Genomic DNA, 14,982 nt, shown 5'->3' with positions numbered 1-14,982 from the left:
CCTTCCAACCCAAACAATTCTGGGTTTCTATGGACCACCCATGGATACACCTGGCCAGCCCAGAATTTACTGTGTACCCCCACTGCAGAATCCTGGGACACCCCCAAAAATCCATCTCCAGGGCTCGCAGCAACCTGGTCTAGTGGAAGGTGTCTCTGCCCATGGCAGGGGATGRACTGGATGAGCTTCAGGGACCSTTCCAACCCCAACCATTCCACTGGGATACTGCGGGATGCACAGCTTGTGGAACCTCCAGGATAGACACCATCGAGCATTAACTTGCAGCATTACTCTTCCCACGTGCCCCCGGGAGATAGGGATCCCCAGAATACCGGGRTTTCGGGAAGCACTGGAGCAGCTCCGGGGAGTTGCAGCCCTTCCTGGGGAGCACCGTGCCCCGGGAATGCGGGAAGGGGCGAAGGAACCGGGAGGAGCGGGCACTGCTGCAGGAGGGCAACCCCGCCCGCAATGCTGCTGGGAATGCAGTGAGGGTCAGGAATCTGGAAAGCACAAGCAGGGAACTTTCCCGGGAGAGCCCCGGGACGGATCAGGAGGCACCGGGAAGGTCCCGGTGCGGGGCTGAGCGCCGGGAGCCGCGCTGAGGGGCGCGTCGAAGCCCCATTGGCTGAGCCGCCTGTCACTCCGACCGCCGGCCAATAGCGAGCCTCGGAAGGCGGGGCCTACTGCAGGGGCGGCCCGAGAGCGGCGGGGACGGAGCTCCGCCCCTCCCTCCGGTCACGTGAGCCCCTCSCGCCGCGCCGTCACGCGCCCCCTCAGCGCGGACCAATCGGCTGGCGGCGGGGGCGGGACTGAGCGGCGTTTCCAGCCAATAGGGAGCCGCTGTGGGAGGGCGGGCGCGGGAAGCGGGGAAGGCAGCGGCGGGCGCGGCGGGGAAGCGGCGGARCCACGGGGAAGGGACGGGGCCGGGGAGCTGGGGGCACCACCACGGGCCGCCACGGAGAGACCACCGGCGGGGTGCGGAGGGAACCGCCACGGGGCTGGCGGTGAGGCCCGAGCAGATCCAGCTGGGGGGCGTGGCTTGACCCGCAGGCTCCTCTGCTGGTGAAGGGAAGGGGCGTGGCCCCGGCGCGGGGGCGGGGCCCGGGGGCGGCGGGCGCCACCCACGTGCCCACCCGGTCCCGGTGCCGGTGTCGGTGCCATGAGATGTGTCATCGCCGGCGGCAACGTCAAAGGTGAGCGGGGCCTGAGGGGCTGGGAGTGCAGCACGCCCGGGGGGCCCTGCCTCACCCCCACACCCTCTCCTTCCCAGTCCTCGGCCGAGCCGTGCACTCCCTGTCCCGCATCGGCGACGAGCTCTACCTGGAGCCCACCGAGAGCGGGGTAAGGAGCGTCTGCGGGGCTGSATGGGAGCTGGGGGGGCATCTGTGCCCCCCTCCTTCCCTGCAGGCTATGCCAACATTGTGGATGTGTCCCCAGCTGTCCCTCCGTGCCGTCAACTCCTCCCGCTCTGCCTTCGCCTCCTTCCTCTTCGCACCCCTCTTCTTCGAGCTGTATGAGCCGGGCATTGCTGGGCCCGACACAGAGGTCTTCCGATGCAAAGTCCACATGAAGGTGCAGTGCCCTGCCTGAGTCCTCCCAAGCTTCCCGTTGTTCCAGGGAGACCTAGGCAGGTGACAATCCCCTTATTCATCCCCGCAGTCCTTCCTGAGCGTCTTCCGCTCGCTGCCCTCGCTGGAGAAGTCGGTGGGGAAATGCCTCATCCTACTCAAGCCCCGTGCCAGCCGCCTTGTGCTGCAGCTTCACTGCAAGTATGGTGAGTGCTGGTGGGGACACAGCTTRGGGGCGTGACACGGCACAGCGGGGAACACACTGGCACCACATTGTGCCCTGTTGAGCCACTGTCCCCCCTGTCAGGTGTCACCAAGACACACAACCTGGCTTTCCAGGAGTGCGAGCGGCTCCAGGCTGTCTTCGACACCCAGCGCTGCAGCAGCCGCCTCTGCGCCCCGGCACGGTGAGAGGGGACACCGGGGGGTCACACTGGGGTGGGCAGTGGCATGAGGGCAGATGGAAGAGGGACTCCGGCCAGTCCGGCAGGATTTGGGGTGCTCAGCACYATCCTGTGCCCCTCAGGCTGCTGGCAGAGGCCGTGGTCCACTTTCCCCCGACGCTGGCTGAGGTGACACTGGGGACTGGCCCCGGCGGCAAAATCAGCCTGCGGAACTACATGGAGGATGAGGCAGGTGAGTCCTGCAGGATAAGGGAGCCCTTTCCCCACCTTGGGGTGCCCTCCAGCCYCCCACCCACCCCATTCCCACCACCAGAGCCGAGCAAGACGATGGTGACAGAGCTGTGGCTGGCAGAGGATGAGTTCCAGTTGGTGGCTGTGGCCCCAGGCTCCCACATCACTTTCTGCCTCAAGGAGTTCCGGGTGAGTCCCCACCCAAGCCCACCAGCCCTGTGTCACRTCCCAGCCCCTCTYACCGTCCCCTTTGTCCCCAGGGRCTGCTGAGCTTTGCTGAGGCCTCCAACYTGCCCCTCACCATCCACTTTGACGAGCCTGGCAGGTAGGAGTGATCATCGCATTCCCCACTGTGCCAGCTCCGCCCCTGGCACCTCCTCAGCCCCTCTGTGCCCCCAGGCCAGTGGTCTTCACCCTGGATGACACTGTGCTGGAGGTTCACCTCGTGCTGGCCACCCTCTCTGACCTGGAAAGCGACTCCCAGTCCACTTCGACCAATGGGTAGGTCTCAGATGAGCCCTCCAGCTGCCATCAGCAGGGAGCAGTGTRCACATTCCTAATCCTGCTCTGTCCCCCTCAGTGTGTCCCACCTGCCTGTGCCATCAGAAGACTTTGCCGACGATCTCGAGTCCTACATGGCTGCCATAGAAACCAGCGAGGGAGGCTCAGGGGGCCCCCCCAGTCCCACCTTCCCCCAGCCAGCTGACACTGACCCCGAGGAGGAGGAGGAGGAGGAGGAGGAAGGGGGTGTGCCAGGGACCCCCCCACACAAGAAGGTCTGGGATGGGTGTGCCTGGGGGCAGCGGGTGGGTGCAGCCTCTTCCTGACCCCACTTTCTCCCCACAGTTTCGCTCCCTGTTTTTTGGCTCGGTGATGACACCAGGAAGGCCTGGCCCAGCCACCACCCAGGAGGTGCTGGCGGAGGACAGCGATGGAGAATGCTGAGCCCCGAGTCACTGCCACCCCCAGCATCCATCTAACCACCAGGACAGGCACCCCCCAATGACCCATTACAAGTTTATTCCCCAAAAAATCCTCCTGCCCCCCCCCCCCCCTCCCCACTGCCACCCCAGGGCTGGGCTCTGGGCTCCAGGCTCCCCCCTTGCACCAGCACTCCCTGCCCTGGGCCTGGATCTGCTTTGGTGGAGCGTAGTGGGGAGGGGGCAGGATCCTACAAATAAAAAAAACGAGTCGAAAGAAAAGCGACCTGATGCTGGGGCGGGGGGGTGCGGGGCGTGGGCAGCACAGGGGCAGCTCCCAGCTCATTTCTTGGCTTTGGCAGAGTTTCGGGGAGGGGTGACGGGGCGCCCGGCAGGGTTCAGCCCGCTGAACTGCCCGTATTTGCCCTTGTTCTTGTCAGCCGGCTTCAAGATCTGAGGGGGGAAGGGGGAAAGAAATCAGTGAGCTCCTGCCACAGCTCCCCCCTTCCCTGGAGAGTAGATATCCCTGCAGCCCTTCCAGCAGGAATTGGGGGTGTTTATGCCCCCGGGCTTACCTGGAAAGAGCACATGAGCGTCTCATCCACGCTCATCATGGCGCCAGCGTTGTCAAACTCGCCGCAGTAGTTGGGGGCCGAGAAGAGGGTGACCAGCTGGCGCTTGGCGAAGAACTCGTAGCCGTCCTCCACCACCTGGAGGGGGCACGGGGTTGGCAAATATCTACTCCCCCATGGCCAGTATCCACCTTTCCCGGTGAATTCCCAGTCTCCCAGGCCAAATATCCAACCTGCTCTCCCAAGGTGAATACTCCCTTCCCTATGGCAAAGACCAACCACTCAGCACAAACACCCACTGCCCCAGGGCAAATATCCATCTGCAGAGTGATTATCCAACCTCTGCRAGGAACAGCCACATCCAAGGGTGAATATTCATTCCCCCAGGGCAAATATTTCCCCCTCAAGGTAAATACCTCCCCCCTGGGACAAATGTCCAAATCTTGGGGTAAATATCCACATCTCAGGGCAAGCACTCYCAGAATTCCAACCCACACACTCCCTTGATGGGGAAATACTTTGGGTAGAACCATCTGACACCCACTGGGGACCCCAACCCCCTCTCCCAGGTGCGCCCCAATATTTGGGGGGTCCCGGTGGTACCTGGTGCGCCCGGCAGATGAGGTCCAGGTCGTGCTTGTGCAGGAATTTGGCCACCACTTCGGCCCCAAAGGTGAAGGAGACCCCACGGTCATTCTCGCCCCAGCCCTGCACGTCCTTGTCAGGGTCAGACCAGAGSAGGTCACAGAGCAGCCCCTGATCCGGGACATCCGTGGGCCGCATGATCCGCCGGATCTGCTCCATCGACTGCAGGTCAGGGGACAGCCCTGTGGGAAATGGAGACCCCCAGAGCTCAGCACGGAGATCCCACCCCTCCTCCATCCCTCTGGAATCCCTGGGAAGGGCCATTCCCACCTCCGTGGCAGCAGAAGATTTTCTCATCCACAATGGCAGCAATGGGCAAACAATTGAAGCAGTCGGTGAAGGTCTTCCAGAGCTTGATGTTGTATCGTCGCTTGCCTGCAGGGGACACAGGGGACTTGKGCGTGTCCTTGGGGACAGGGTGGGGGTATGGGGGTGGGCAGGAGGGCTCCCCTGGTCATAGGTGGGGTCAGGATGGGACAGCACCGGGACAACACAGGGAAGGAGGGTGCACAGGGATGGCAGAGGGGCTTTGGGGGGCACAGCCCGGGTACTCACACTCGTCATAGAAGCCATAGATGCGGTTGATGCTGGCACACTCGTGGTTGCCCCGCAGCAGGAAGAAGTTCTCGGGGTACTTGATCTTGTAGGCGAGCAGCAGACAGATGGTCTCCAGTGACTGCTTGCCCCGGTCCACATAGTCACCCAAAAACAAGTAATTGCTCTCAGGGGGAAAGCCTCCGTACTCAAAGAGCCTCAGCAAGTCGTAGTACTGCCCGTGGATGTCACCTAAGGGAGGGGACAAAGGCTATGAGTGACCCCACAGCCCACCACGCTACCCCAGTGCTGCCCAGCAGCCACCCAGGCCTCACCGCAGATCTTGAGGGGTGCCTCCAGCTCCAGCAGGATGGGCTGGCTCAGGAAGATCTCCCGGGATTTGAGGCACAGCCCGCGGATCTCGTTCTCCGTCAGCTGCACGTTCTTCCCCGGCCGCGACCCTTGGACTGGTCCCATCACAGAGAACAGGATCAGGGACCCTAAAGTGCTCCAGGACCACAACAGCGTCCTGGAAACCCTGCTCTACCTGCCCCAGCGCCCCTCCCCACATCCTCCCCGCCCTCTGGGCTCAGCTCCAGCCTCCCAGACCCTTCGGGGCACCCCCATACCCTCCAGTCCGTCCTCTGCGGGGTACACACCCTCTGGGGACCCCCGATTTCCTACAGCCCCCCCCTCCGGGGGATACAGACCCCTTCGGGATCCCTTCCATATCCTCCACGTTCTCCAGGCTCATCTCCAGCTTCCCAGACCCCACGGGGACCCACCCCAAAACACTTCCTGGCCCAGACCCCCCCAAACCACCGCGGCCTAACCCGCCCCCGCCCGGCCCAGGCCAGGGACCGCCCCGCGGGGTTGGAGCACGGCCCGGGCCGGCCCCGAGGGGTTCCCCGGGCGGAGGGGGGCTGTCTCGGGGCTCGGCGGGGCGCCGGGGGCCGCTTACCCTCCAGGAGGCGGCTGATGATGGAGTCGAGGTTGAGCTTCTCGGTGTCCGCCATGGCCGCCCGCGCGCCGCCCCGCCCCGCGCGCCCGCCCTGAGAGGCCCCGGAGCGAGCGGCGCCCCCTGCCGGCGCGGAGGACTCATTGCAGCGCCTCCGGAGCGGGGCTGTCCCCGTGTCCCCCTGTCCCCGTGTCCCCCTGTCCCCGTGTCCCCCTGTCCCCGTGTCCCCCTGTCCCCTCAGTCAGGGCATCCCAGCCCTGGAAGGGACGGGAAATAGGGATAACACGGCAGGGGGTGCGACAGCAGGGAGCTGCGGCGGTGTCACAGACAGCCGTGGAGAGGGGACCCGCCCCTCAGGGGGACACCCCGGGAAGGGGGACATCCCGGGCAAGAGAACAGGCTGAGCAGGGGAACATGCCGGGCTACAGATCTGGGACAAGGGGATATAGGGGACCACAGCGACTCGTATCCCGGGCCTGGGAACGAGGAATAGGGTGGGAGAGGGAGGGGAACAACCTCGGGAGAGATAGGAGTTCGCGGGACTGGGAAGGGACAGGAGGGGGCRSGGGGGGACCTGGGATCCAWATCCCGGTTCTRAAGGCACAGGGACAGCTGGGGACACGGGACGACACGAGGAGATGCATGCCTGGCAAAGCCCAGGGATATCCCCACCTGGGGACACTGGGGACACCGTCGASAGCAGCACCAGGCAGTTGCCGGGAGACAGTTGGCACCCTGGGGTCCCCGGGGACACCCCGAAGGCYGGGCTCCCACTGGGGACACGGAGGAGGATGACACATTTGTGSCACCACTCATGGAGGATGGCAGTGYCAGGGATGGGGTCATGCCTGTCCCCTGTTTGTCCCCCTGCCCATACTGGCTGTGCCGTGCCATGCCATGCCACGCCATGCCACTCCCTGTGTCGCATTCCGTGTCGTGTGGGGGGGTCGGGAATAGCTCCCGGGTCTTGCCTCTGCCCTGACATTTCTGCTCCGCGGTGTCAGTTTTACACCTGGCCCTGGGTGACCCCGGGCTGGTCCCGTCCCTTCCCCCGGTCGTTTGTCCCCTACCCACGTCCCCGTCCTGTCCCTGGTCCCTGTCCCTTGTCGCGCTCCCTAACGCGGTCCCTGTAACCCCGCGGTGGCCCCGCCACCCCCGGTCCCCACTGCCATCCTTGTCCTGTCAACCCCCTCGGTGTCCCGGTCCCCCCGGTGCCCCCGGTCCCGCCCCGCCCCGCCCCGCTCGGGCAGGAGACGCCGCCACCGCCACCGCCAGCGCCGGGACCGGAGCGGGCAGAGCCGCTGCTGGGGGCGCGACAGCACCGAGACCGACACCGCCAGACCCGACAGACACCGACACCGCCGCGATCGGAGCGGGCACAGCTCTGCCGGCTGCGACAGCACTGGGACAGACCGACACCGACAGACACCGACACCGGCACCGCCGGTGGGTGCCGGCAGCAGTGAGGGGATGTGGGTGTTTTTGGGGGTGCTGGTGCCGGGGGAGGCGGGAGCAGCGGGATGGGGCTTGGTGGGTGTGTGCTCACCTGCGACAGCGTGCAGGTGACAATGCAGGTGACAGGTGGGTGATRATGTGCGTGACAGGGTGTAGGTGACAGGTGACAGCGGCACGGTGCAGGTTACGGGGTCTGGGTGACAGTGCGGGTGACAGGGTGTGGGTGACAAGATACAGGTGACAGGTAGGTGATTATGTGCATGACGGGCTGTAGGTGACAGATGCAGGTGACAGGGTGCTGGTGACAGTTTGGGTGATGAGTGGGTGACGATGTGTGTGACAGGGTGCTGGTGACAGTGCAAGTGATGGGTGGGTGACGATGTGTGYGACAGGGTGTGGGTGACAGGTGCAGGTGACAGGACTCTGCTGATGGTGCAGGTGACGGTGCGCGATGGGCTGTGGATGACAGAGTGCACGTGACAATTCAGGTGACAGTGAGGGTGGCAGGGTGCAGGGGATGGCACGGATGACAGGGAGCGGGTGACAGGGCGTGCAGGACCCTGCGGCGCGGCAACAGCGCTGGTGGCCCCGTGCCTGCCGCTGGCGGTGACGGTGACGGTGACAGTGACGCCGCGGGCAGCTGGAACTAAGCCGGGGGACGTGCGGGCTGGCAGCTCCGCCACGCTGGGGACAGGGGGACAGGGCGGGGGGGACAGGGGGGAGGATGGGGGGCGTGCCCAGCCTGGGGACACAGGACAGGGGAACAGGAGCAGCCCATCAGGCTGAGCCACCCCCCGAGTCCTGCCGCTGCAGTGTCCCTCGCTAGTGACGGGGACAGGGACACGGACAGAGGTGCCAGCGCCTGGCGCGAGGTGGCAGAGGGGACAATAGGGCTCTGTGTCGCCTAATCCGGGGCACGGGGCCGGGGGTTGGCACCCCGGGGTGGCGCGGGGGGGTGTTTAAAGGCCAGACCGGCCGGTGTCCCCTGTGCCAGGCGTACCCGAGCCCTCGTCCCCTGCGCGCTCTCCAGGCCACGGCTCCCACCCCAAGGTACCGGGTGACACACCTGTCCCAGCTTGGGGACAGCAGGACCCCCTCCTGGCTGGGGATGGAGAGGRACAGGGTGGTCCCCAGGCTGGGGGGAGGGGGGCGCGGACCTTGAGGGACCCCCGTGGCCGGGTTTTCCTTGTGCCCTGCCACCGTGCCGTGTGTCCCCTAACCCTGTCACCGGGTGCCGGGCACTCCTTGGGGACACTGCCTGACAGCTTGGGGACATCCTGGCTGCCAGCGGGCACGCCTCAGCTCTGTGCTCAGCTTCCCAGCTCTGCGGGCACCTGCTGGGAGCGAGGGCACCCGGGGAATGGGGACACCCCTGTCCCTGGGTCTGCACCCCCAGAGCACCTTGCCAGCCCCGGGGCGGGGAGGTGCCCGCAGCTCTGCTGAGCTGGCAYGGGATTACACTAAGCCGGACGTGCTGGGGCCACCAGCGCTGGCACCGAGGAGACAACCTGAGGCCACCGTGACTGGCACCGAGGGGTCAATCTGGGGCCACCAGAGCTGTCAACGAGGGGGCAAGCTGGGGCCACGGGGACTGGCACCGAGGGGTCAGTCTGGGGACACTGGGACTAGGACTGAGGGGACAATATGAGGACACTGGAGCTGTCGCCAACGTGTGCCCCAGCAAGTGTGCCAGGCTCTGGTGGGCACCGCAGGACGGGTGCCCCACGGGAGCTTGGGTTGGGGTTCCCAGCAGGGGCTGGGGGWGCCTGTGGGGTTGGCACTCAAGGAGCCACTCTGACTCTGCCTGTCCTTCTCTTGCAGCCCCTCTGTCACCAGGATGGTGAGTGGCCCCCGGGTGGGGGGTTCCGGGCGGAGGTGGGTGCCCCATCCCGGGATCCCGGCGGTGCCGGGCACTGGCGCGGGGCAGCGGGCAGCGTGGCGAGCTGTGCCCACCCGCCGCGTGACCCCGCGGGGACAAGGGGACGCTTTGTCCGGGAGCTGGCGGCCCCGGCGGCTGGCACTGCCCCGCTGTCCCCGAGGAGGTGGCACCGTGCCCGGCGCCCGCAGCCCCCCACTCCACGGCTGGGCAGCGGAGTGCCCTGTGCCCCTCTGTCCTGTGCCAGCCCCTCCGTGTCTGCCACATGTCCCCATGCCCACCCGGTGTCTGCCCACATGCCAGCTCCATGCCAGACCCGTGACAGCCCCGTGACAACCCCTCAACCCCACGCCAGCCCCACACCGCCCCCTTACCCCCGTGCCAGCCCCGTGCCAGCCCTGTCCCCGCTCCCGCAGCTCTCCACGGCCCAGCCGAGCCCGCAGCGGGTGCCCAGCCCGGAGGAGCAGGAGTGGGAAGGGCCCGAGGCGCTGTGCCCGGGCTGGCTGGAGGACGAGGCCCCCGATGGCGAAGTGCCCGGGGACAGCGGGGACCCCGACAGTGCCACCCACGCCTACGAGCAGCTCCAGAATGCCCTGTGCCAGGAGGGGCTGCCCCCCACGCTGGACTGCTCCACGGAGCCCCGCACGGGTGGGGGACACGGCGGGCATGGTGACAGGCTGGGACACGGGGGTGGCAGGGACTGGGATGGCCACGGGGGAATGGCGCCAGGCTGGGGACATGGGGGTGGCAGGGACAGCTTTGTGGGCTCGATGCCAGGCTGGGGACACGGGGGTGGCAGGGACTGAGGTGGCAATGGGGGGCATGGCGCCAGGCTGGGGACACGGGGGCGGCAGGCACACTGACGTGGGCTCAGTGCCAGCCTGGGAGGGACAAGGGTGGCGATGGGGATATGGTGCCAGGCTAGGGACACAGAGACTTAGGGGTCTCCCAGCCACACTGGGGTGCCAGTGACAGGGTCCTCATCCCGGGGCTGTTAACCCTTCCCTTCCCGGCAGGATTTGGCCCGCTGGACACGACYGTTTGCATCCTGGGCTCCCCCACTGCTTTCCTGCCTGTCCTGCTGGAGGGTGGCACCCGCTGCCCAGGTGGGTGCAGTCCCCTCGTCCCCACCCCGCACGAGACACCTCTGAGCCAACAGCAAAGGTCCTCGCACCCATCTGTCCTGCTCTCGCAGCACGAGGGGACCCCCTGCCTACCCCCCTGTCCCCCCGCAGGTGCCATGGTGCTGTGCCTGTCCCCCGCCTGGGCCAGCCGGGTGCCATCGGAGACGTCCCCGGGCGCCTGGTCCCTGCTGCTCTCCCGGGGCGTCTCCTTCAAGRTGGGGGGGCACAGCGCCCTGGAGACCTTCGTGCCGCCCCGCCGCGCCAACTACGTGACGGGCACCTTCKCGCCGTGGGACCCCGAGGGCGGCTGGGTGGGCGAGCTGGCCCGTGACCTCGACTGCCCCACGGGGGGCTCGGTCCCGCTCGCCCACCGGCTGGAGGACACGCTGGTCACCCGCTGGGTGCTGGCGGCTCACGGCAACCTGCCCGTGCCCCCAACCCTGGCCTTTGTCCTGGGGGCCAGGGGGGACCTGCCCGACAAGCCGGTGGCCCCCGGGGTGAGGCTGGTGCGGCTGCAGGACCCCCAGGGCCAGCAGAGCCTGGTGCAGGAGGAGGTGGGCGCCTTCCTGGGGGGCACTGCCATGGAGCCCTACGAGCAGGTGGGCACGGGAGGGTGCATTGGTGGCATTGGGTGGCACCTGGGGGGGACGGAGAGGGACGGGAGTGCACGCAGTGATGGATGGAGGGGTTTTGGGGTGGCATGGCGTGGTACCGGATGATAGGGTGGTGGGGTGGCACAGGGTGACACCGCGATGCGTTCAGGTGGCGGGGTGGCTGTTAGGGTGGCCCGGGTGGCGCGGGGTGACACGGAGGTGCACGCAGGTGGTGGTGCGGCCGGCGGGGTGGCGGTGGCGGGGGACAGGCACCCGCAGCACCCACAGGAAGGAGGAGGGGGCGGCGGTGGTGCAGGCGGTGGGTGCCCGGCTCCGGGGGCTGACGGAGGAGGACAGCGTCCTGCTGGAGGCCATGGTGCCCACCGCCCGCCTTCCCGTGCCCCCCCCACGTAAGGCCCCCGCCCTCGGGCGCCCACCACCCTGGGAGGGGGGAGGAGAATCCCCCGGGGTCCCGTGGGTCCCTGCAGCTGTGCCGGCCACGTGTCTGTCCTCTGCAGTGGGTGGGGGGTCATTGGGGTGCCCAAAMTACTGGGGTCCCGGGGGAGGGTATGAGGGTCACCCTGGAACCCCGAAGTCCCCTGTGTTAGGGTTGGGGGGCAGTTGGCCACCTTGGAAGCCCACAGACCCTCGGGGAGGGGTGGAGAAGGTCATGCTGTACCCCCAAGGTCCCCTGTGGTAGCGGGGAAAGCCACCCTGGACCCCCACAGTCCCCTGGGTCAGGGCAGGGTGTTGGGGTGACCCCATTTGACTCCTGACAGTTCCCGTGGGGCTGGGGATGACAATTGCCACGCTGCACCCCACACTCCCTGGGGCTGGGGTTGGCTGGGTCCACCGCGGTGCCACGGGGGGTCCCAAAAACSCCTGGAGGAGGGGAGGGGGGTCGGGCAGGGCCGCCCCGTCCCCGCGTGGTGGCCGTGCCTGCCCTGTCCCTTGCCCCCCAGGCAGCCCAGCCCCGCGGCTGCCCATGGCCCTGCGCATCTGCACCCTCGTCTGCAGGTCCTGGGGGGACCGGCCCCAGCTCTGCCAGGTACGGCGGGTCTCCACACCCTGATGGCTCTGTGTGTCCCCAACCCATGCTGGCCGTCCATGTCCCCGTGCCCTGGTGGCCCTGGGTGTCCCTAAGCTTGGTGGCCATCACGTCCCATGCCTTGGGTCAATGTGTGACCCCACGTCCCTGTGCCCTGGTGGCAGCCGCGTCCCCGGGCTACGGGCTGGCAGCCAATGTCTCCATGCCCCGGTGGCAGCCGGTGTCCCCACACCCCCGTGGGTGTCCCCGCAGGTGGCCTGCGCCGTGGGACGCGCGGAAAGCCCGGTGCGTCACGGCGCGGCGCTGCCCCTGGGCCTGGACTCCAGCCTGCAGCAGTTGGGGGTGGTGGCCCCCAGCCAGCGACAGGCGCTGGCCACGCGGCTGCGAGAGGCCACCGAGGCCGCCATGGCCGCCCTCCTGGCCGCCGAGGCCGAGCTGAGCCMGCAGCAGCGCGGTGGCACCCGCGCMCACACCGACATCCTCGGTGAGCACGGCGAGGGGGCGGCGCCGGTCCCCGGGGCCACCCCGCAGTGCTGAGTGCGGTGTCACTGTCACCATCCCCAGGCGTGGACTTCCTGCTGGCGTGCGTGGATGACGCTCTGGAGCTRGTGGCCCTGGCCACCAACAGCCAGCGGTGCCTGGAGACCTGTGTGCTGGCCGAGGCCATCGGGCGCGGCGTGGGCGAGCCCCGCGGGGACCTGCCACGGCTGCTGGCCGAGGCCATGCTGCACCGGGCGCAGTGTCACCTGGTGGAGGGCAAGGACATCCTGCTCATCGGGGCCGGGGGCGTCAGCAAGAGCTTCGTGTGGGAGGCGGCCCGTGACTACGGGCTGAGGGTGAGGAGCTCGGGCTGGCGGGGGATGGATGGCACAGCCGCGGTGCCGGGACCGGCTGTCCCCCGGTGACGCCTCTCTGTGGCGCCAGATCCACCTGGTGGAGTCGGACCCGGAGCACTTCGCGGCGGGGCTGGTGCAGACCTTCCTGCCCTACGACAGCCGGGAGCACCGGCGCGACGAGGAGCACGCRGAGCGGGTGCTGGAGCTGCTGCGCTCCCGGGGGCTGCGGCCGCACGCCTGCCTCTCCTACTGGGACGACTGCGTGGTCCTGGCCGCCCTGGTGTGCCAGGGGCTGGGGCTCCGCGGCCCCGCGCCCGCCGCCGTGCGGGTGGCCAAGCAGAAGAGCAGCACGCACCGGCACCTGCAGCGCTGCCGCCGCGGCCGCCCCTCGCCCGCCGCCTTCGCCGTGCCCTGCCGCCGCCTGCGGAGCCACGGCGACGTGGAGCGGGCTGCGGGCGCCGTGCCCTTCCCCGCCGTGGCCAAGCTGGAGTTCGGCGCGGGCGGCGTGGGCGTGCGGCTGGTGGAGAACGCCGGGCAGTGCCACGCTCACGCCGCGCGGCTCTGGAGGGACCTGCGCGACGACGCCGACCACCCGGGCATCGGGCTGGGCTGGGGCAACGCCATGCTGCTGATGGAGTACGTGCCGGGCACCGAGCACGACGTGGACCTGGTGGTGTTCGAGGGGCGCCTGCTGGGCGCGTGGGTGTCGGACAACGGCCCCACGCGTGTCCCCGCCTTCCTGGAGACGGCGGCATGCCTGCCCTCCTGCCTGCCCGCCGACCGGCAGGCGCAGCTGGTGCGGGCGGCGCTGGAATGCTGCCGGGCGTGCGGGCTGCGCGACGGCGTCTTCAACGTGGAGCTCAAGCTGGGGCCGGCGGGGCCGCGCCTGCTGGAGATCAACCCCCGCATGGGGGGCTTCTACCTGCGCGACTGGATCCGCGAGGTCTACGGCCCCGACCTGCTGCTGGCCGCCGTGCTGGTGGCGCTCGGGGTGCCGCCGGTGCTGCCCGCTCGCCCCGCGCCCCGCACGCACCTGGCCGGGGTGATGTGCCTGGGATCGGAGCACGGCGAGACCCTGGCGGGCGGCGGGGGGATGGAGGCTCTGCGGGAGCTGCACGGCCGGGGKCTCGTCCGCCTCAACCGGCTCTTCGAGGAGCCCGAGGGGGCCGGGGAGTACGAGGAGCCGCTGCTGAGCGTGGCGTGCAACGGGGCCACGCTGGCCGAGGCCGGCGAGCGCCTGCTGGGGCTCTGCCAGGGGCTGGGCATCGACTCCCCGCGATATCCCGTGGAGCATTTCTTGTCCCACTTCAAATAGCGCCGGGCAGGCAGCGGGGATAGCGGGGGAATGGGTGTCCCGGCACCTCCTCCCGCCGCCCCGCCGCCCCTCCCCGGCGTCCCCCCGGCACCCCGGCCCGCTGTCCCGCCATCCCGTGGCCTGGCACACCATCTCCTGGCACCCTCCTACCKCCCTGGATCCCCATCACCTGCCATCCCATTGCCTGGCATTCCCCGTCATCCTGGCAGAATTTCCCTGGGATCCCCTCACTCTTCTGGCAGCCCATCCCCTGGCATCCTATCACCCCATCCGCTGGGATCCCTCATTACCCTGTCACCCCATCCCCTGGCATCCTGTCACCCCATCCGCTGGGATCCCCCATTACCCTGTCACCCCATCCCCTGGCATCCTGTCACCCCATCCGCTGGGATCCCTCATTACCCTGTCACTCCATCCCCTGGCATCCTGTCACCCCATTACCCTGTATTACCCTGTCACCCCATCTCCTGGCATCCCCCCCCCCCCTCCTGCTGCCCTATCCCCTGGCATCCTGAAACCCCATCTCCTGGCATCCCCCCATCACCCTGACACTCTCCATGTCCTGGCACCACATCCCCTGGCATCCCCTTCCACCCTGGCACCCCATTCCCTGGCATTTCCCCATTATGGTGGCACCCCATTCCCTGGCATCTCCCCATTACCTCAGCACCTCATCCCCCTCCCCTAGCACCCCATTCCCTGCTTCCCAACATTCCCTCCTTTCTCCCCGTCCCTCCCTGCCCCCAGTGCCCCCTGTCCCTGCAGCTGGGGCTCCACTGTCCCTCCCATGCCCGGGACACACAGGGRGACACTGAACCCTGGCTGTCCTTGTCCCACTACCCATCCCCAGGGTAGGGACACCCAGGACCCACCCCGAGGCACCTGGGCCACCCCACGAGAGCA

General features: G+C 68.1%; 3 protein-coding genes across 3 annotated transcripts; 2 read left to right on the top strand and 1 right to left on the bottom strand.

Moving 5' to 3' along the window:
* The first annotated feature begins 1,126 nt into the window (after positions 1 to 1,126).
* Positions 1,127 to 3,170, top strand: RAD9A (RAD9 checkpoint clamp component A). The gene is made up of 11 exons (XM_057377325.1): positions 1,127 to 1,193; positions 1,271 to 1,341; positions 1,438 to 1,572; positions 1,660 to 1,774; positions 1,876 to 1,975; positions 2,095 to 2,204; positions 2,286 to 2,392; positions 2,464 to 2,528; positions 2,603 to 2,704; positions 2,784 to 2,979; positions 3,050 to 3,170. Exons 1-11 carry the CDS (start codon positions 1,160 to 1,162, stop codon positions 3,146 to 3,148), a joined length of 1,134 nt encoding a protein of 377 aa, XP_057233308.1. The 5' UTR covers positions 1,127 to 1,159; the 3' UTR covers positions 3,149 to 3,170.
* Positions 3,171 to 3,465: 295 nt separating this feature from the next.
* On the bottom strand, positions 3,466 to 5,925 carry PPP1CA (protein phosphatase 1 catalytic subunit alpha). Its single transcript, XM_057377324.1, has 7 exons — positions 5,836 to 5,925; positions 5,210 to 5,341; positions 4,896 to 5,126; positions 4,611 to 4,715; positions 4,299 to 4,522; positions 3,699 to 3,833; positions 3,466 to 3,576 (listed from the first exon to the last, which is right to left on the bottom strand). Exons 1-7 carry the CDS (start codon positions 5,888 to 5,890, stop codon positions 3,466 to 3,468), a joined length of 993 nt encoding a protein of 330 aa, XP_057233307.1. The 5' UTR covers positions 5,891 to 5,925.
* A 4,473-nt stretch (positions 5,926 to 10,398) lies between these two features.
* CARNS1 (carnosine synthase 1) lies at positions 10,399 to 14,976 on the top strand. Its single transcript, XM_057377342.1, has 6 exons — positions 10,399 to 10,886; positions 11,110 to 11,290; positions 11,843 to 11,928; positions 12,181 to 12,412; positions 12,493 to 12,764; positions 12,853 to 14,976. The coding sequence occupies exons 1-6, from the start codon at positions 10,404 to 10,406 to the stop codon at positions 14,077 to 14,079; spliced, it is 2,481 nt and encodes an 826-aa protein (XP_057233325.1). The 5' UTR covers positions 10,399 to 10,403; the 3' UTR covers positions 14,080 to 14,976.
* The last annotated feature ends 6 nt before the right edge of the window (positions 14,977 to 14,982 follow it).

Source organism: Malurus melanocephalus, unplaced genomic scaffold, assembly GCF_030028575.1.
Source record: "Malurus melanocephalus ecotype Western Australia unplaced genomic scaffold, MMel_1.1 scaffold_310, whole genome shotgun sequence".
Taxonomy (NCBI): domain Eukaryota; kingdom Metazoa; phylum Chordata; class Aves; order Passeriformes; family Maluridae; genus Malurus; species Malurus melanocephalus.
This window is presented reverse-complemented; position numbering and strand designations above follow the sequence as displayed.